Genomic DNA, 13,533 nt, shown 5'->3' with positions numbered 1-13,533 from the left:
TTTCATCAAGAGGTTCTTTAGTTCTTTGCTTTCTGCCATAAGTGTGGTGTCATCTGCATATCTCAGGTTATTGATATTTCTCCCTGCAATCTTGATTCCAGCATGTACTTCATCCAGCCCAGCGTTTCTCATGGTGTACTCTGCATATGCATAACAGAGTGACAATAAATAAGCAGCCTTGACACACTCCTTTCCCTATTTGGAACCAGTCTGTTGTTTCATGCCCAGTTCTAACTGTTGCTTACAGTTATGCTAATCTGCCTACAGATTTCTCGGGAGGCAGGTCAGGTGGTCTGGTGTTGCTGATTAAGAATTGCTTAGCTTTTAGTATGTTCCAGGCATGTAAGTTCTAAGCACATTCCAAGCAATTCATTTCATCCTCACAAAACTCAGGTAATCACTGTTATCTCCATTTTCAGATGAGGAAACAGGTATGCAGGTTAACTTGCAAGGTGACACAGCCAATAAATGTTGGAGCTGGCTTCAATTTTTTCTCAACCATTACACAAAGAATCGCAGTACGTAATCACACAAGAGTAGTACACAAATCCCTTCTGTGATCGTTTTATCCTTTTTAAAATCAGTGGGTTGAGTTCATTCTCTCACTCAACACATATTATTGATGCTTACCTTGTACCGTCCTGTTCCAGGTATAGGGATATAAGCAGTGAACAAAACAGACAATCCTTGCATTTTTGACGTTCATACGAATGAACAGAGACAAAACCCAAAAGTAAAACATAAAAGAATCATAAGAACTGAGGGAAAGGGAAGTGAAGTGGGACTGAATTTAGGATGACCCAGGGAATGCCACTGAAAAGGTGGTCTTTGAGAAAAAACGAAAGAGGTGATATATCTAGGATTCTGTAACCCTGAAATCAACCTCATTCTCGCCCACACTTCACGCAGGCGCGATACTCAGAGCCCCTGCCTAGGGCTCGAGCGCCCCCTGGTGCCCTGTCGGATCCGCGCAGCTGCAGCGGCTAGCCACATAACTGCGAGGCCGGAAGCGCGGCGTCCTGCCCTCGCCCTCCCCTTCCGGCTCACTTCCGCCTACCCCGCCCGGGCTGCCAGACCGGAACCGCCGATCTCTACCCAGATTCTCTTCGTTGGGGTTGAGACCCGGGCGCCTCTAAGATGCCGGTAAATGGGCCAAAGTGGGGGTGTCGGGAGACGGCGGGGATTTGAGAGAGTCGCGAGAAGTCTTGCGAGCGCTGAGAAAAGCAGGCCGAGGAGGGCAGAGAGAAAGCAGGGGACTGAGAAGGGGAAAGGCCAGAGGAGAGGGGCCGGCCTCTGTGGGATTAGGGCGGCCCGGGGATGTCGGCCGGCCGTGGAGGAACAGGGCATGGCAGAGTGGGCCAGAGACCCGGGGCGTGCTGAGGAGACTGCCACAGATCTTCTGCCCCCTCCTCTCCAAGCTTGATCCTTTTTGTCGCTTTTTGCCCCTCTCCCCGTCCCCCCCGATTCCAGCGGGGTTCCCAAAGCCTCACTAGAGCCGCGAAGGCAAGGGCTGCCCTTTTAATTTCTCATATCACAGCTAGGGCCCGGCTTCTTTTTTTTTTTTTCCCTGTAGGCCCACTTCCTCCTTTGCCTCTGGAGGCGGGTCCCTTATGCTGCCTGTCGCCTGTCCGACCCCATTTCCCTGACTCCTCCTCCCCTGTCGCCCCGGCAGTGGCTGCTACCCCTGAGCCGCTGGGTTTAGGGCTCTCAGAGCAGGTGCAAGGTCCGCGCCTAGTTTCCACATGTTTGTTTTCATGTGCATCAGAGTAGGAGTTAAAATTGATGGTGGTTTGGTGGTTCTTAATTTCTGACGGTCGCAGGTAGATTTATCACCATCATGGTCTCCATTTTGCAGATGAGGAAAAAGCATGTTCAGTAACATGTGATGTTTAGCATCTGCTGCATGCCAAAGCACTATTATAGCAGTGAATAAGGCCAACAAGTCCCTATTCTTAAGGAGTCTACATTCTAATGAGGAGACATAATCTGTGAATGTGAATAAAATAGGGGGGTTGTTTGAGATAGTGGCAAATGCCATGAAGGTAATAAGCAGGATAGCTAGTGCAGGGGGGACAAGGGGCTGCAGTTAGGTGAAGCACATCGGTAATAAAAGGGAGTAAACCATAGTTACGTTTGGTGAATCCCATAGCTACCGTTTGACTCCTGATGCATGTCAGGCCAACTCTGAGCTACACAGTTTGTATAAATTATTCCCTAATTAATCCTCAGAGTGATTATGAAGTAGATATGTTAGTGGTTTTTCATTTTGCAGAGGAGAAAGTTGAGGCTCAGAGAAGTTAAGTAACTTGCCCAAAGTTGCACACTAGTGTGTGCAACACACCAGTATGTGTGTGTGTGTGTTGTGTGTTTGTATTGGGGTGTAGTAGATTAACAATGTTGTGATAGTTTAAGGTTAACAGCAAAGGGACTCAGCCATATATATCTGTTCTTCCCCACACTCCCCTCCCATCCAGGCTGCCACATTACAATGGGCAGAGTTCCATGTGCTGTACAGTAGGTCGTTGTTGGTTATCCATTTTAAATCCATTTTCGCATAAGTTAAAGTTAGTCACTCAATTGAGTCTAACTCTTTGGGATCCCATGGGTCCTACTAGGCTCCTCTGTCCTAGGCAAGAATCCTGGGCTCCTCCTCTAGGCAAGAATACTGAAATGGGTTGCCATTTCCTCCTCCAGAGGATCTTCCCAACCCAAGGACTAAACCCAGGTCTCCTGCATTGCAGGCAGATTCTTTACCATTTGATCCACCAGAGAAGCCCTTAAATACATAAGCACACTAGTAAATCTTCATAAAGCCAGATTTTAAGCCAGAACCCTAATGCCTTGTACTCATCATTCCAGGTGCACAAAGAGCACCCTTGACCTCCCCTGTGATCACTTACTTATTATCTGTCTCCTCTATTCACCTGACAGAGCCAGGGCTGGTCTTGCATGCCAATATCTCCACATGCCTTGCACACAGAAGGTACTTAGTAATCTTTTGATGAATAAATGACTGGGGCCCATGTTGTCTTATAAAAAGCCAGACATCTTGTAAAATGCCGAACTAGAAATTGGCCTATAAATTGTTCTCATAAATGTGATTTTTTTCCTCTCTCCTCTAACTCACATGCACCCACTTAAAACAAGTATATATGTTTTTATTTTACAAATGTAGAAATAGGCTAAGAGAAGAAAAGTGATGTCTTAAGGCATAAAGCCAGAAAGTGGCAGAGCTGAAGAGCCAGTTCTTTGATTGCGGTTTTAACACCAGCTGGGGTGCTGGGTACCTCTGATTTATATAGTGTTTGCCTATTTCTATAGTGTGAATACCTCACCAGTTACCAATGTTATGTCACCAGATGTGAAATTGGAAGGAAAGCACAGTAGCACCTTATCATACAGTGTTTCCACCGTAGGTGCAAAAGGCATAACTAACCTTAAGATCACAGACATTGGTAAAATAATTTTAAAATAGGAAATAATGAAAGTGTCAAATATTTATTACCTTTGTTTTTAATATAATTTATTTAATTGAAATTTTCTATAACTTTATTTTTAATAATGGCTGTGTTCAACAACTAGCTTGCCTCAAATTTTCTCAGAATTCCTCAAACTTTGATAGTTTTCATGAGCCAGTTTATCTTGGATGAATTATTCTTTTTTTCCTTGGGGAAGTGTACTTGTTTGCCCCAGTGACATTTGCTCTCTTTCTGCTTCTGTGTTCTTACCTGGCTTGTCCTTACAGGCTTACCACTCTTCCCTCATGGACCCTGACACCAAACTCATTGGAAACATGGCACTATTGCCTATCAGAAGTCAGTTCAAAGGACCTGCCCCTAGAGAAAGTAAGTCAAAACCCCTTTCCATTATTTTCACATTTTGGTATGAAACCCTCTGATGTTAGCACATCAGGGAAATCTCAGATTGCTCTTGTATTTTCTATTTGCTTGATGGATATTGTGCTTTCCACCTTCTCAGATCTTGGGTAGATGTTGCATTTAATAGGAAACTGTATTATTGCTGCCAGTTTCTCTGGGATATTTTGTTGCGAGAGAAGAGGAAATGTGCTTAATTCTCAACACTCTTCCTATCATCACTGTCAGTTCTTACTAATCTAATGCTGCTGCCTCTATAGAACATCGTGTCCCCATCCTTTCTGTGCCATCAAGCTGGAAAAAACAAAGCGTATTTTAACCTCTTTCTTTATCTAAATCTACTTCCTTTGTCCATTCTTCAGGACCCCAATTTTTACCAATACCTCAGTCTTAAGTGTCCTGTATAACAGTATTCATTTCTTCTGTTGCTTTTCTGAATTTTGTATCTTTTGCTTTCTTTCTTGGCACTCACTTTTTTTTTTTGGAGCTTTTTTTTTTTTTTTCCTCTGTTCAGAATGCCTCATTCTTTTCAGATACTATCTGAGACTCTTCTGACGACATTCTGAGATGTTCTGCCAACAGTGTAATTTGTGTTATATTAGACATGGTTTCCCTGCAGCCAGGAAGGGTCTGCACTGAGTTCCATTTGTGGTTTCCAAGACCATAGTTTAGATTACTAATTTTGTACTGACCCTGTCTCCATTCTTCTGGCCAGTTTATTTGACTTGACTTCCTCTTAATTTAGTTTTGTTTTCAATACCAGTTAAAGCTCAGTAAACTTCATAAATTTGGTGAGTCACCACAATCTTGTTCTGAGATGGAAAAAAAAAGCCACCAAAAACAGGAAAAATAATGTAAAAGAATGACATTATTCTTTTGCAGAGGAAGAATAAGGATCAGTGTTTAACCAGGTTACTTCCCAGATTGTGCCAAAATACCATATAGTATATCAGAAGATTTAATTGACCAGTGAAGTGACTTTAATTACCACCTTTGCAATTCTTGGGCCCTTGAGAGAGAATGGGACTGCAGGAAACTGGAACTTCATGATTTCTGTAGTTAAGAGTGGCCTGTTACTCTTCCCTAGGGGGCTGGAATAGGACTGAATTGGAACTATGGAGAAATATAAGCCTGTGCTATGGACTAAGTAACTGTTAGCATTAATCTAGTTATTTACATTCAACAGATATCTTTTGAACACCTTATATATGCCAAATGCTCTTCTATGTTCTGAATCCTATCAACTAGCCTGAATCCTATCAGCTAGCCTCTTTTCCTTCCTCTGCAACATGGCACCAGAGCTAGCTTGTTTTTTGTAAGTACTGTGGGATCATAGTAGGAAGTTTCTTTTTAGCAAATAAGAGACTAGATCACAGGGAACAGAAGTCTAGAGTTAGAATTCTTTGGGGGACTTCTGTGATGGTCCAGTGGTTAAGACTGCAGGGGGTGTGGGTTCGACCCTTGGTTGGGAAACTAAGATCCCACATGTCCAAAAAAATTTTTTTAAAGGAGGGTAAAAAAAAAGAGTTCTGTTAAAATTCTCCAGCAGGGGAATGGGCAAAGATAAAGACAACTGGATTAGAGTCCAAAGCTTCTGCATTTCTGCTGTGTGAGAGGGATAGCAGTCAGTGTTGCAAAATGAAAATAGCCATTTCTATGTTGCTAAAACCAGCTGCCGGATATCAAGACCCTGGGATTGTGACCTTTTTAAAATAAAAAAAGGAAAACCCAAAAAAAGCCACAGAAATTTTGTAATGAGATCTGTCTTTGCTGCAACAGTACTTCTGGTTTTTCTCAGTCTCTAGCCACCTTGAACAGATTGTACATATTTGAAGTCACAGTTTTTATAAAAAGAAAGATGTATGTGTGAATCCCAGTACATTCCTAAGTGAACAGCTGAGAGTTTTTTCCCCTAAAGCTATAGTATGTAAGTTCAAATAAAATTGTATGGCATTCTTTGTGTTGGGTTGGCCAAAAAGTTCGTTGGGGTTTTCTGTAACATCTTTTGGAAAAACTCGAATGAACTTTTTGGCCATCCAAATATTTTTAAGAAAGCAGTTTATTAAATTTAGTCTGTGTCTCAGTCTGTTTTTGTAAATGCATTGAGAAATGTCTGGAGTGATGTTCACCAAATGCTGAGCGTAGTTATTTCTGGGTAGTGAGATTAGGGTGATAATTCCTTTTTTTTTCCTGTATTGATTCATTTGTTTCTCTAATCAGCGTGTATAATTTTTATAAAGACAATAAAGCTGTGTGAATAAACCATGTGCTTATTTTTCTAGAAATTCTTTCTAAAGACTTTGTTTCAGTAGCCTGATTCTATGTTATTCAATTCCAAAGCCCTTGACTGTTGAGCTTTGATTTTTTTTTTTTCTTTATAGCTTTTCAAATGTTATGTTTTACATTTGGCTAACATCCTCTGCCTTTCTCCCATCCTACCCTGCTTAGCAAAAGATACCGATATTGTGGATGAAGCTATCTATTACTTTAAGGCCAATGTCTTCTTCAAAAACTATGAAATTAAGGTAAAGTACAAAACTTTTATGCTTTAGTTTTCTGATGGGGATAGTATGTACTTGGCAGTCAGAGTTAATGTGAGGTATAAGTAAAATGAAATTAGATTGTGTGATTTTAAAAATCCAGAACAGTCCCTAATTCTATATTGATCTTAGTTCACCATGGTTTTGCAGACACTGTCTGAGGACCAAATCTGGCTTTCCATATGTTTTTGTAAATTTTACTGGAACATAGCCATTTGCACTTATTTACACATCACCTATGAGTGCTTTCATGCCACAACAGCTGAGTTGAGTAGTTGTGACAGACTGTGGCTCACAGAGCTTAATATTGTTTGGTCCTATACTGAGATTTACCCTTGTCTACACACTTCTTTATATTTATTTACTCTGCAGCATTAAGCACCTATTTTGTACAAGTCCAAAACCAAAAAATTTTGCATGCTGTTTTTTATATACTTCTGTGTCCTGGACCCTTCCCTCAACCTCATAGTTCTTGTGATCTCAGGAGGGAGAAGTGGAAGTGGGTAGAAAAAGAAAGGGAGAAATGGAAAGAAGTTCTCTGAGATGCTGCTGTGAGCAAGTTAAAAGGAATGTCAATGGATCTTCTTGATAATGTTCTAGATTATGGAATTTCAGTTCAGTTCAGTCGCCCAGTCATGTCTGACTCTTTGCGACCCCATGGACTGTAGCACGCCAGGCCTCCCCCTCCATCACCAACTCCCAGAGTTTACCCAAACTCATGTCCATTGAGTTGGTGATGCCAATACAACCATCTCATCTTCTGTCGTCATCTTCTCCTTAAGCATTAAATCTTTCCCCAGCATCAGGGTCTTTTAAAATGAGTCCGTTTTTCGCATCAGGTGGCCAAAAGATTGGAGTTTCAGCTTCAGCATCAGTCCTTCCAGTGAATATTTAGAACTGATCTCCTTTAGGGTTGACTGGTTTGATCTCCCTGCAGTCCAAGGGACTCTCAAGAGTCTTCTCCAGCACCACAGTTCAAAAGCATCAATTCTTTGGTGCTCAGATTTCTTTATAGTCCAACTCTCACGTCCATATATGATTACTGGAAAAACCGTAGCCTTGACTAGATGGACCTTTGTTGGTAAAGTAATGTCTCTGCTTTTTAATATGTCTAGGTTGGTCATAACTTTTCTTCTAAGGAGTAAGCGTTTTTTAATTTCATGGCTGCAATCACCATCTGCAGTGATTTTGGAGCCCAAGAAAATTAAGTCTGACACTGTTTCCACTGTTTCCCCATCTGTTTGCCATGAAATGATGGGACCAGATGCCATGATCTTAGTTTTCTGAATGTTGAGCTTGAAGCCAACTTTTTCACTCTCCTCTTTCACTTTCATCAAGAGGCTCTTTAGTTCTTCACTTTCTGCCATAAGAGTGGTGTCATCTGTATATCTGAGGTTATTGCTATTTCTCCCGGTAATCTTGATTCCAGCTTGTGTTTCTTCCAGCCCAGCATTTCTCATGGTGTACTTTGCATATAAGTTAAATAAGCAGGGTGACAATATACAGCCTTGACATACTCCTTTTCCTATTTGGAACCAGTCTGTTGTTCCATGTCCAGTTCTAACTGTTGCTTCCTGACCTGCATACAGATTTCTCAAGAGGCAGGTCAGGTGGTCTGGTATTCCCATCTCTTTCAGAATTTTCCACAGTTCGTTGTGATCCACACAGTCAAAGGCTTTGGCATAATCAATAAAGCAGAAATAGATGTTTTTCTGGAACTCTCTTGCTTTTTCCATGATCCAGCGGATGTTGGCAATTTGATCTCTGGTTCCTCTTGCCTTTTCTAAAACCAGCTTGAACATCTGGAAGTTCACGGTTCACGTATTGCTAAAGCCTAGCTTGGGGAGTTTTGAGCATTACTTTACTAGCATGTGAGATGAGTGCAGTTGTGCGGTAGTTTGAGAATTCTTTGGCATTGCCTTTCTTTGGAATTGGAATGAAAACTGACCTTTTCCAGTCCTGTGGCCACTGCTGAGTTTTCCAAATTTGCTGGCATATTGAGTGCAGCACTTTCACAGCATCATCTTTCAGGATTTGAAATAGCTCAACTGGAATTCCATCGCCTCCACTAGCTTTGTTCGTGGTGATGCTTTCTAAGGCCCACTTGACTTCACATTCCAGGATGTCTGGCTTTAGGTGAGTGATCACACCATTGTGATTATCTGGGTCATGAAGATCTTTTTTGTACAGTTCCTCTGTGTATTCTTGCCACCTCTTCTTAATATCTTCTGCTTCTGTTAGGTCCATACCATTTCTGTCCTTTATTGAGCCCATCTTTGCATGAAATATTCCCTTAGTATCTCTAATTTTCTTGAAGAGATCTCTAGTCTTTCTCATTCTGTTGTTTTCCTCTATTTCTTTGCACTGATCACTGAGGAAGACTTTCTTATCTCTCCTTGCTATTCTTTGGAACTCTGCATTCAAATGGGTATATCTTTCCTTTTCTCCTTTACTTTTTGCTTCTTTCAACTCCTTGCCAAACTTTAATCTCTTGGAATCCAACAGAGTGTGAAATCTTTATTTGTAGACTCTTGGGCAATAAACTGTGATCTAAACATTTCTGTGATGTTATGGACGTTTCTAATCTAATGCATGGTCTTAAGTGTGGTGTTTGTATTAAAATTCCACCACATTTCATTCTCTCTCGAATATCATAGACTCTTAAAACTAGGGAAAAGTGTAGTTTGTTTATTTAAAATTATAAATCTATGTAAAATTTGACCTGAAGTACGTGCCACATTTGATTAGCATCCATTTGTCTTCTCCACATTTTCCTTTGGGTCAGGGCAAAAGTTGGACTTTTGGAGCTCTTCAAGAATAGGTCAGTTGTGAAATAATTGCTTCCTCCTTTAGAGTCATAAATGTTTCTATTCTCGGCACAGATCCTGAAGTGAAAGGGCTTTTAAATATTAACCAGCCATATGGTTCACCTCAGGTTTTCCAGGCGCCTTTGTTAGCTCTCCTTCCTAGAAGGAGTTATTGGTACAACTTCTCAGGAACCCAAGGCAAGGGGAGCTGAGAAAAACAGGGCCAGCCGCACAGCTCAGGGAGGAAGCTGGTGGCTGCCTCCCCAGGAGCAGACAGAGCTTGAGAAGATAGCATTTGGAGAATGGGAATTTTTGATACTGTGATAACTGTGCTCTCAGTTTTCAGTTAATAAATCAAAACACAAAGATTGAATTCTTTTATTGCAAATAGTTATTCCATTTTGCTCAGGACTGTTTTTAAGTTTTGTTTTCTTCCCTTAGAATGAAGCCGATAGGACCTTGATATATATAACTCTCTACATTTCTGAGTGTCTAAAGAAACTCCAAAAGGTAATTAAGCTTGGATAATCATTTGTCAGGAACACAATAGGTGTTTAGACTTGTTGAGTCTTTAAGGAGAAGTAGAAAATATTCCTCTGACTTAGAGCATGGACTTGAGAGGAAAATCTGAATGTAGATGTCTAAACTTACAGTAGTTGACTGAGAAGGATGATGGTGTTTAAGGTTTTGCAAATGTATATCTCTTAACAGTAGTTGACTAATGAGGAGATTAGGATGATGGTGTTTTAAGGCTTTGCATATATTTTTCGAAGACAGAAATCTTGACCAAAATATTCTTTTTTAAGCCCATGGCTCAAGGGTTCTTAACCTGGGGTCCAGGGATAGAATTCAGGGGTGCATGAACTTGAGTGGAGAAAAGATTACATCTTTTCACTAACTTCCAACTGAAATCTAGCATTTACTTGTAACGTAGGCAGCAGCCCACAGTAGCGTTAGCAATACCTGTGACTTTCTGCGGCATTTTCATACTACATTTATAATTGAAGATATTTTGAAATTTTACTTGCATTCATTACTGCTTCAGAATTCAGTTGTTAGGTCCACTGCTGAGTCTTGTTATTTAGTGCATTAAAGAGCACATGTGTGGCTATGTCATAAATTTGATTTTTTAAATATTGTAATTATTGTATTTCATTATAATTGGATTCTTGTGTAGTCCTGTTTTATCTTATTCATTTAAAAGGTTAGTTTGAGGAGGAGCCTACAGGCTTCACCAGATTACAAAAGGGCACAAAAAACCCCAGACCTAGCCACTTAGACTAAAAAACTGCAAATTGAAATGTTATATCCTTTTTCCCTACGTTTGTATATATAATTTTTTTTTTTAAGTGCAATTCTAAAAGCCAAGGCGAGAAAGAAATGTATACACTGGGAATCACTAATTTTCCCATTCCTGGAGAGCCTGGTTTTCCACTGAATGCCATTTACGCCAAACCTGCGAACAAACAGGAAGATGGTAAGAACATCTCCTCCCCCTTCCTGTGTGGCACATGGTTTTCTCCACTGGACTGTTTACCCGCCTCCTTTTCTTGACTTGATTGTTGTACAGATTGAGAGTGGACTCATTAGCTCATGCACTAGCCTACTTTGTGAGGGTCACTCTCACAAAAGATCCTTGGCAACAAGTATGACACGTAGAGAACCTTTTCGACCAAAATGAGTATAGTCTTAAAACCATTTGAACTGCTGTTTCTATTTCTTGTCCTGCTCAGATGTTGAAGAATATTGCCAAGGTCAGTGTCTAAATCAACAGCTAGCACATTTGGGATGCTTTCTCAAATATAATTTTTTATTTTACCTGCTCTTGATTTTAGAGGTGATGAGGGCCTACTTACAACAGCTGAGGCAAGAGACTGGACTGAGACTTTGTGAGAAAGTTTTTGACCCTCAGAATGATAAACCCAGCAAGGTAAAAACTCTTTTCATTGCCTATTTAGTTGATAAATTACCTTTTACCCTGTAGCCACCTTAAGCCATGCTAAGGTGTTTAGTTTTCACATTGCAGTGTTGCCTAACTCTGGTACCTTATACATGGTAGGAGTTCCCTGAGTCACACAGAATAATGAATTACCTGTAATAAGAAATTTTGTTTGTATGTTCTTAGGTTGGGGCATTGTAAACCCGTAGAACAGGTATTGTGTGAGACAGCTTTAATGTATTTATTTTGTTGTCGTAATTTTGAGTGACCTGTGAGTCACTGCAGAAAAAAAAAGAAGGAGAGAAAGGAAGAAAGAAAAAGAGAAAATTTTACATGTACTTTCAAAGAGCTTATATAATGTAAGGGCTGCCAGACCACTATTAAGTTTTCTTGTTAAGTAAATTCATATTCTGACCTTACCTTGAACCTGCACTGTGATTTGACCACCACTGTTCCTTGTTTTGTTCCCCCTTGTTAGTGGTGGACTTGCTTTGTGAAGAGACAGTTCATGAACAAGAGTCTTTCAGGACCTGGACAATAAAGCCAGCCTCAGGTGGACCCTGGCTCCACAGCTGTGGGCAGCATTCACAGCAAGATGTACACAGTTCTTTGCCTTTATTTCATAAAGTTTTATACAGAGGAGAGAAGAGCGTGTGTCTTTACTTGAAGAGCTCTTTATCAAGAATTTGGGGTGGGATGGGTGGGGAAGAATGAGTTGTTGCCTGGTGATTTGAAATGTCTGCAGTATTAAGCTGGTGCTTAATAAATAATAATAAAGAAATTTCTAACATTTCATGTCAGAAGAAATCCATTGCTTATCTTTGACATTTACATAAAAATTGGGGGCACTGTTTTCACCTTTTTTAAGTGTACAATGCAGCAGTTGATAATACATTGTTGTTGCTGTTCAGCGGCTAAGTTATGTCCATCTCTTTGCAACCCCATGGACTGTAGCACACCAGGCTTCCCTGTCCTTCACTGTCTCCTGAAGCTTGCTCAAATTCATGTCCATTGAGTCAGTGATGCCAGCCAACTTTCTCATCCTCTGTCGCCCCCTTCTCCCCCTGCCCTCAATCTTTCCCAGGATCAGGGTCTTTTCCAATGAGTTGGCTCTTTGAATCAGGTGGCCAAAGTTTTGGAGCTTCAGCATCAGTCCTTCCAATGAATATTCATGGTTGATTTCCTTTTATACACTAAGTTTTTCTCATCACCACTAATTCCAGAAGATTTTCGCCACCCTAAAAAGATGTACTCTTTAGCAATCATTCTCCCCAAATTACTTTCCAACCCCTTCCTCCCACTGTCTCTATGGATTTGCCTTTTCTGGACATTTCACATAAATGGAATTGTAAAATGGGTCTTTCCTGTCTTGTTTCTTTGACCCAGGACAATGTTTTCAAGATTGATCCATGTTATAATGTGTATCAGTACCTCATTCCTTTTTTAAAAAGATTATGGTTAAAGACTGCAGAAAGGTGACTGCAGCCATGAAATTCGGAGAAGGCAATGGCACCCCACTCCAGTACTCTTGCCTGGAAAGTCCCATGGATGGAGGAGCCTGGTAGGCTGCAGTCCATGGGGTCGCTAAGAGTCGGACACCACTGAGCGACTTCATTTTCACTTTTCATTTTCATGCATTGGAGAAGGAAATGGCAGCCCACTCCAGTGTTCTTGCCTGGAGAATCCCAGGGATGAGGGAGCCTGGTGGGCTGCCGTCTATGGGGTCGCACAGAGTCGGACATGACTGAAGTGACTTAGCAGCAGCAGCAGCAGCAGCCGTGAAATTAAAAGATGCTCGCTGCTAGGAAGAAAAGCTACGACCAAACTAGACAGCATATTAAAAAGCCAGAGACATTGCTTTGCCAACAAATATCCGTCTAGTCAAAGCTATGGTTTTTCCAGTAGTCATGTATGGATGTGAGAGTTGGACTATAAAGAAAGCTGAAGAATTGATGCTTTTGAACTGTGGTGTTGGAGAAGACTCTTGAGAGTCCCTTGGACTGCAAGGAGATCCAACCAGTCCATCCTAAACGAGATCAGTCCTGAATATTCATTGGAAGGACTGATGCTGAAGCTGAAACTCCAATCCTTTGGCCACCTGATGTGAAGAGCTGACTCATTTGAAAAGACCCTGATGCTGGGAAAGATTGAAGGCGAGAGGAGAAGGGGACGACAGAGGATGAGATGGTTGGATGGCATCACCGAGTCACAGACATGAGTTTGAGCAAGTTCCAGGAGTGGGTGATGGACAGAGAAGCCTGGCGTGCTGCAGTCCGTGGGGCTGCAAAGAGTCAAACACAGTTGAGTGACTGAACTGAATGTATCACATTTACTATGTTTTAACCAGTCTAAAGTGTATAATTCACTGGGAT

General features: G+C 41.1%; 1 protein-coding gene across 1 annotated transcript; it reads left to right on the top strand.

The window, feature by feature from the left end:
- The first annotated feature begins 1,015 nt into the window (after positions 1 to 1,015).
- Positions 1,016 to 11,842, top strand: ARPC3 (actin related protein 2/3 complex subunit 3). Its single transcript, XM_068989870.1, has 7 exons — positions 1,016 to 1,143; positions 3,746 to 3,845; positions 6,324 to 6,400; positions 9,664 to 9,732; positions 10,573 to 10,699; positions 11,058 to 11,152; positions 11,640 to 11,842. Exons 1-7 carry the CDS (start codon positions 1,138 to 1,140, stop codon positions 11,700 to 11,702), a joined length of 537 nt encoding a protein of 178 aa, XP_068845971.1. The 5' UTR covers positions 1,016 to 1,137; the 3' UTR covers positions 11,703 to 11,842.
- The last annotated feature ends 1,691 nt before the right edge of the window (positions 11,843 to 13,533 follow it).

Source organism: Capricornis sumatraensis, chromosome 17 (assembly GCF_032405125.1).
Source record: "Capricornis sumatraensis isolate serow.1 chromosome 17, serow.2, whole genome shotgun sequence".
Classification (NCBI taxonomy): domain Eukaryota; kingdom Metazoa; phylum Chordata; class Mammalia; order Artiodactyla; family Bovidae; genus Capricornis; species Capricornis sumatraensis.
The sequence above is the reverse complement of the archived record's forward strand: the minus strand, read 5'-3'. Positions and strand labels throughout refer to the sequence as shown.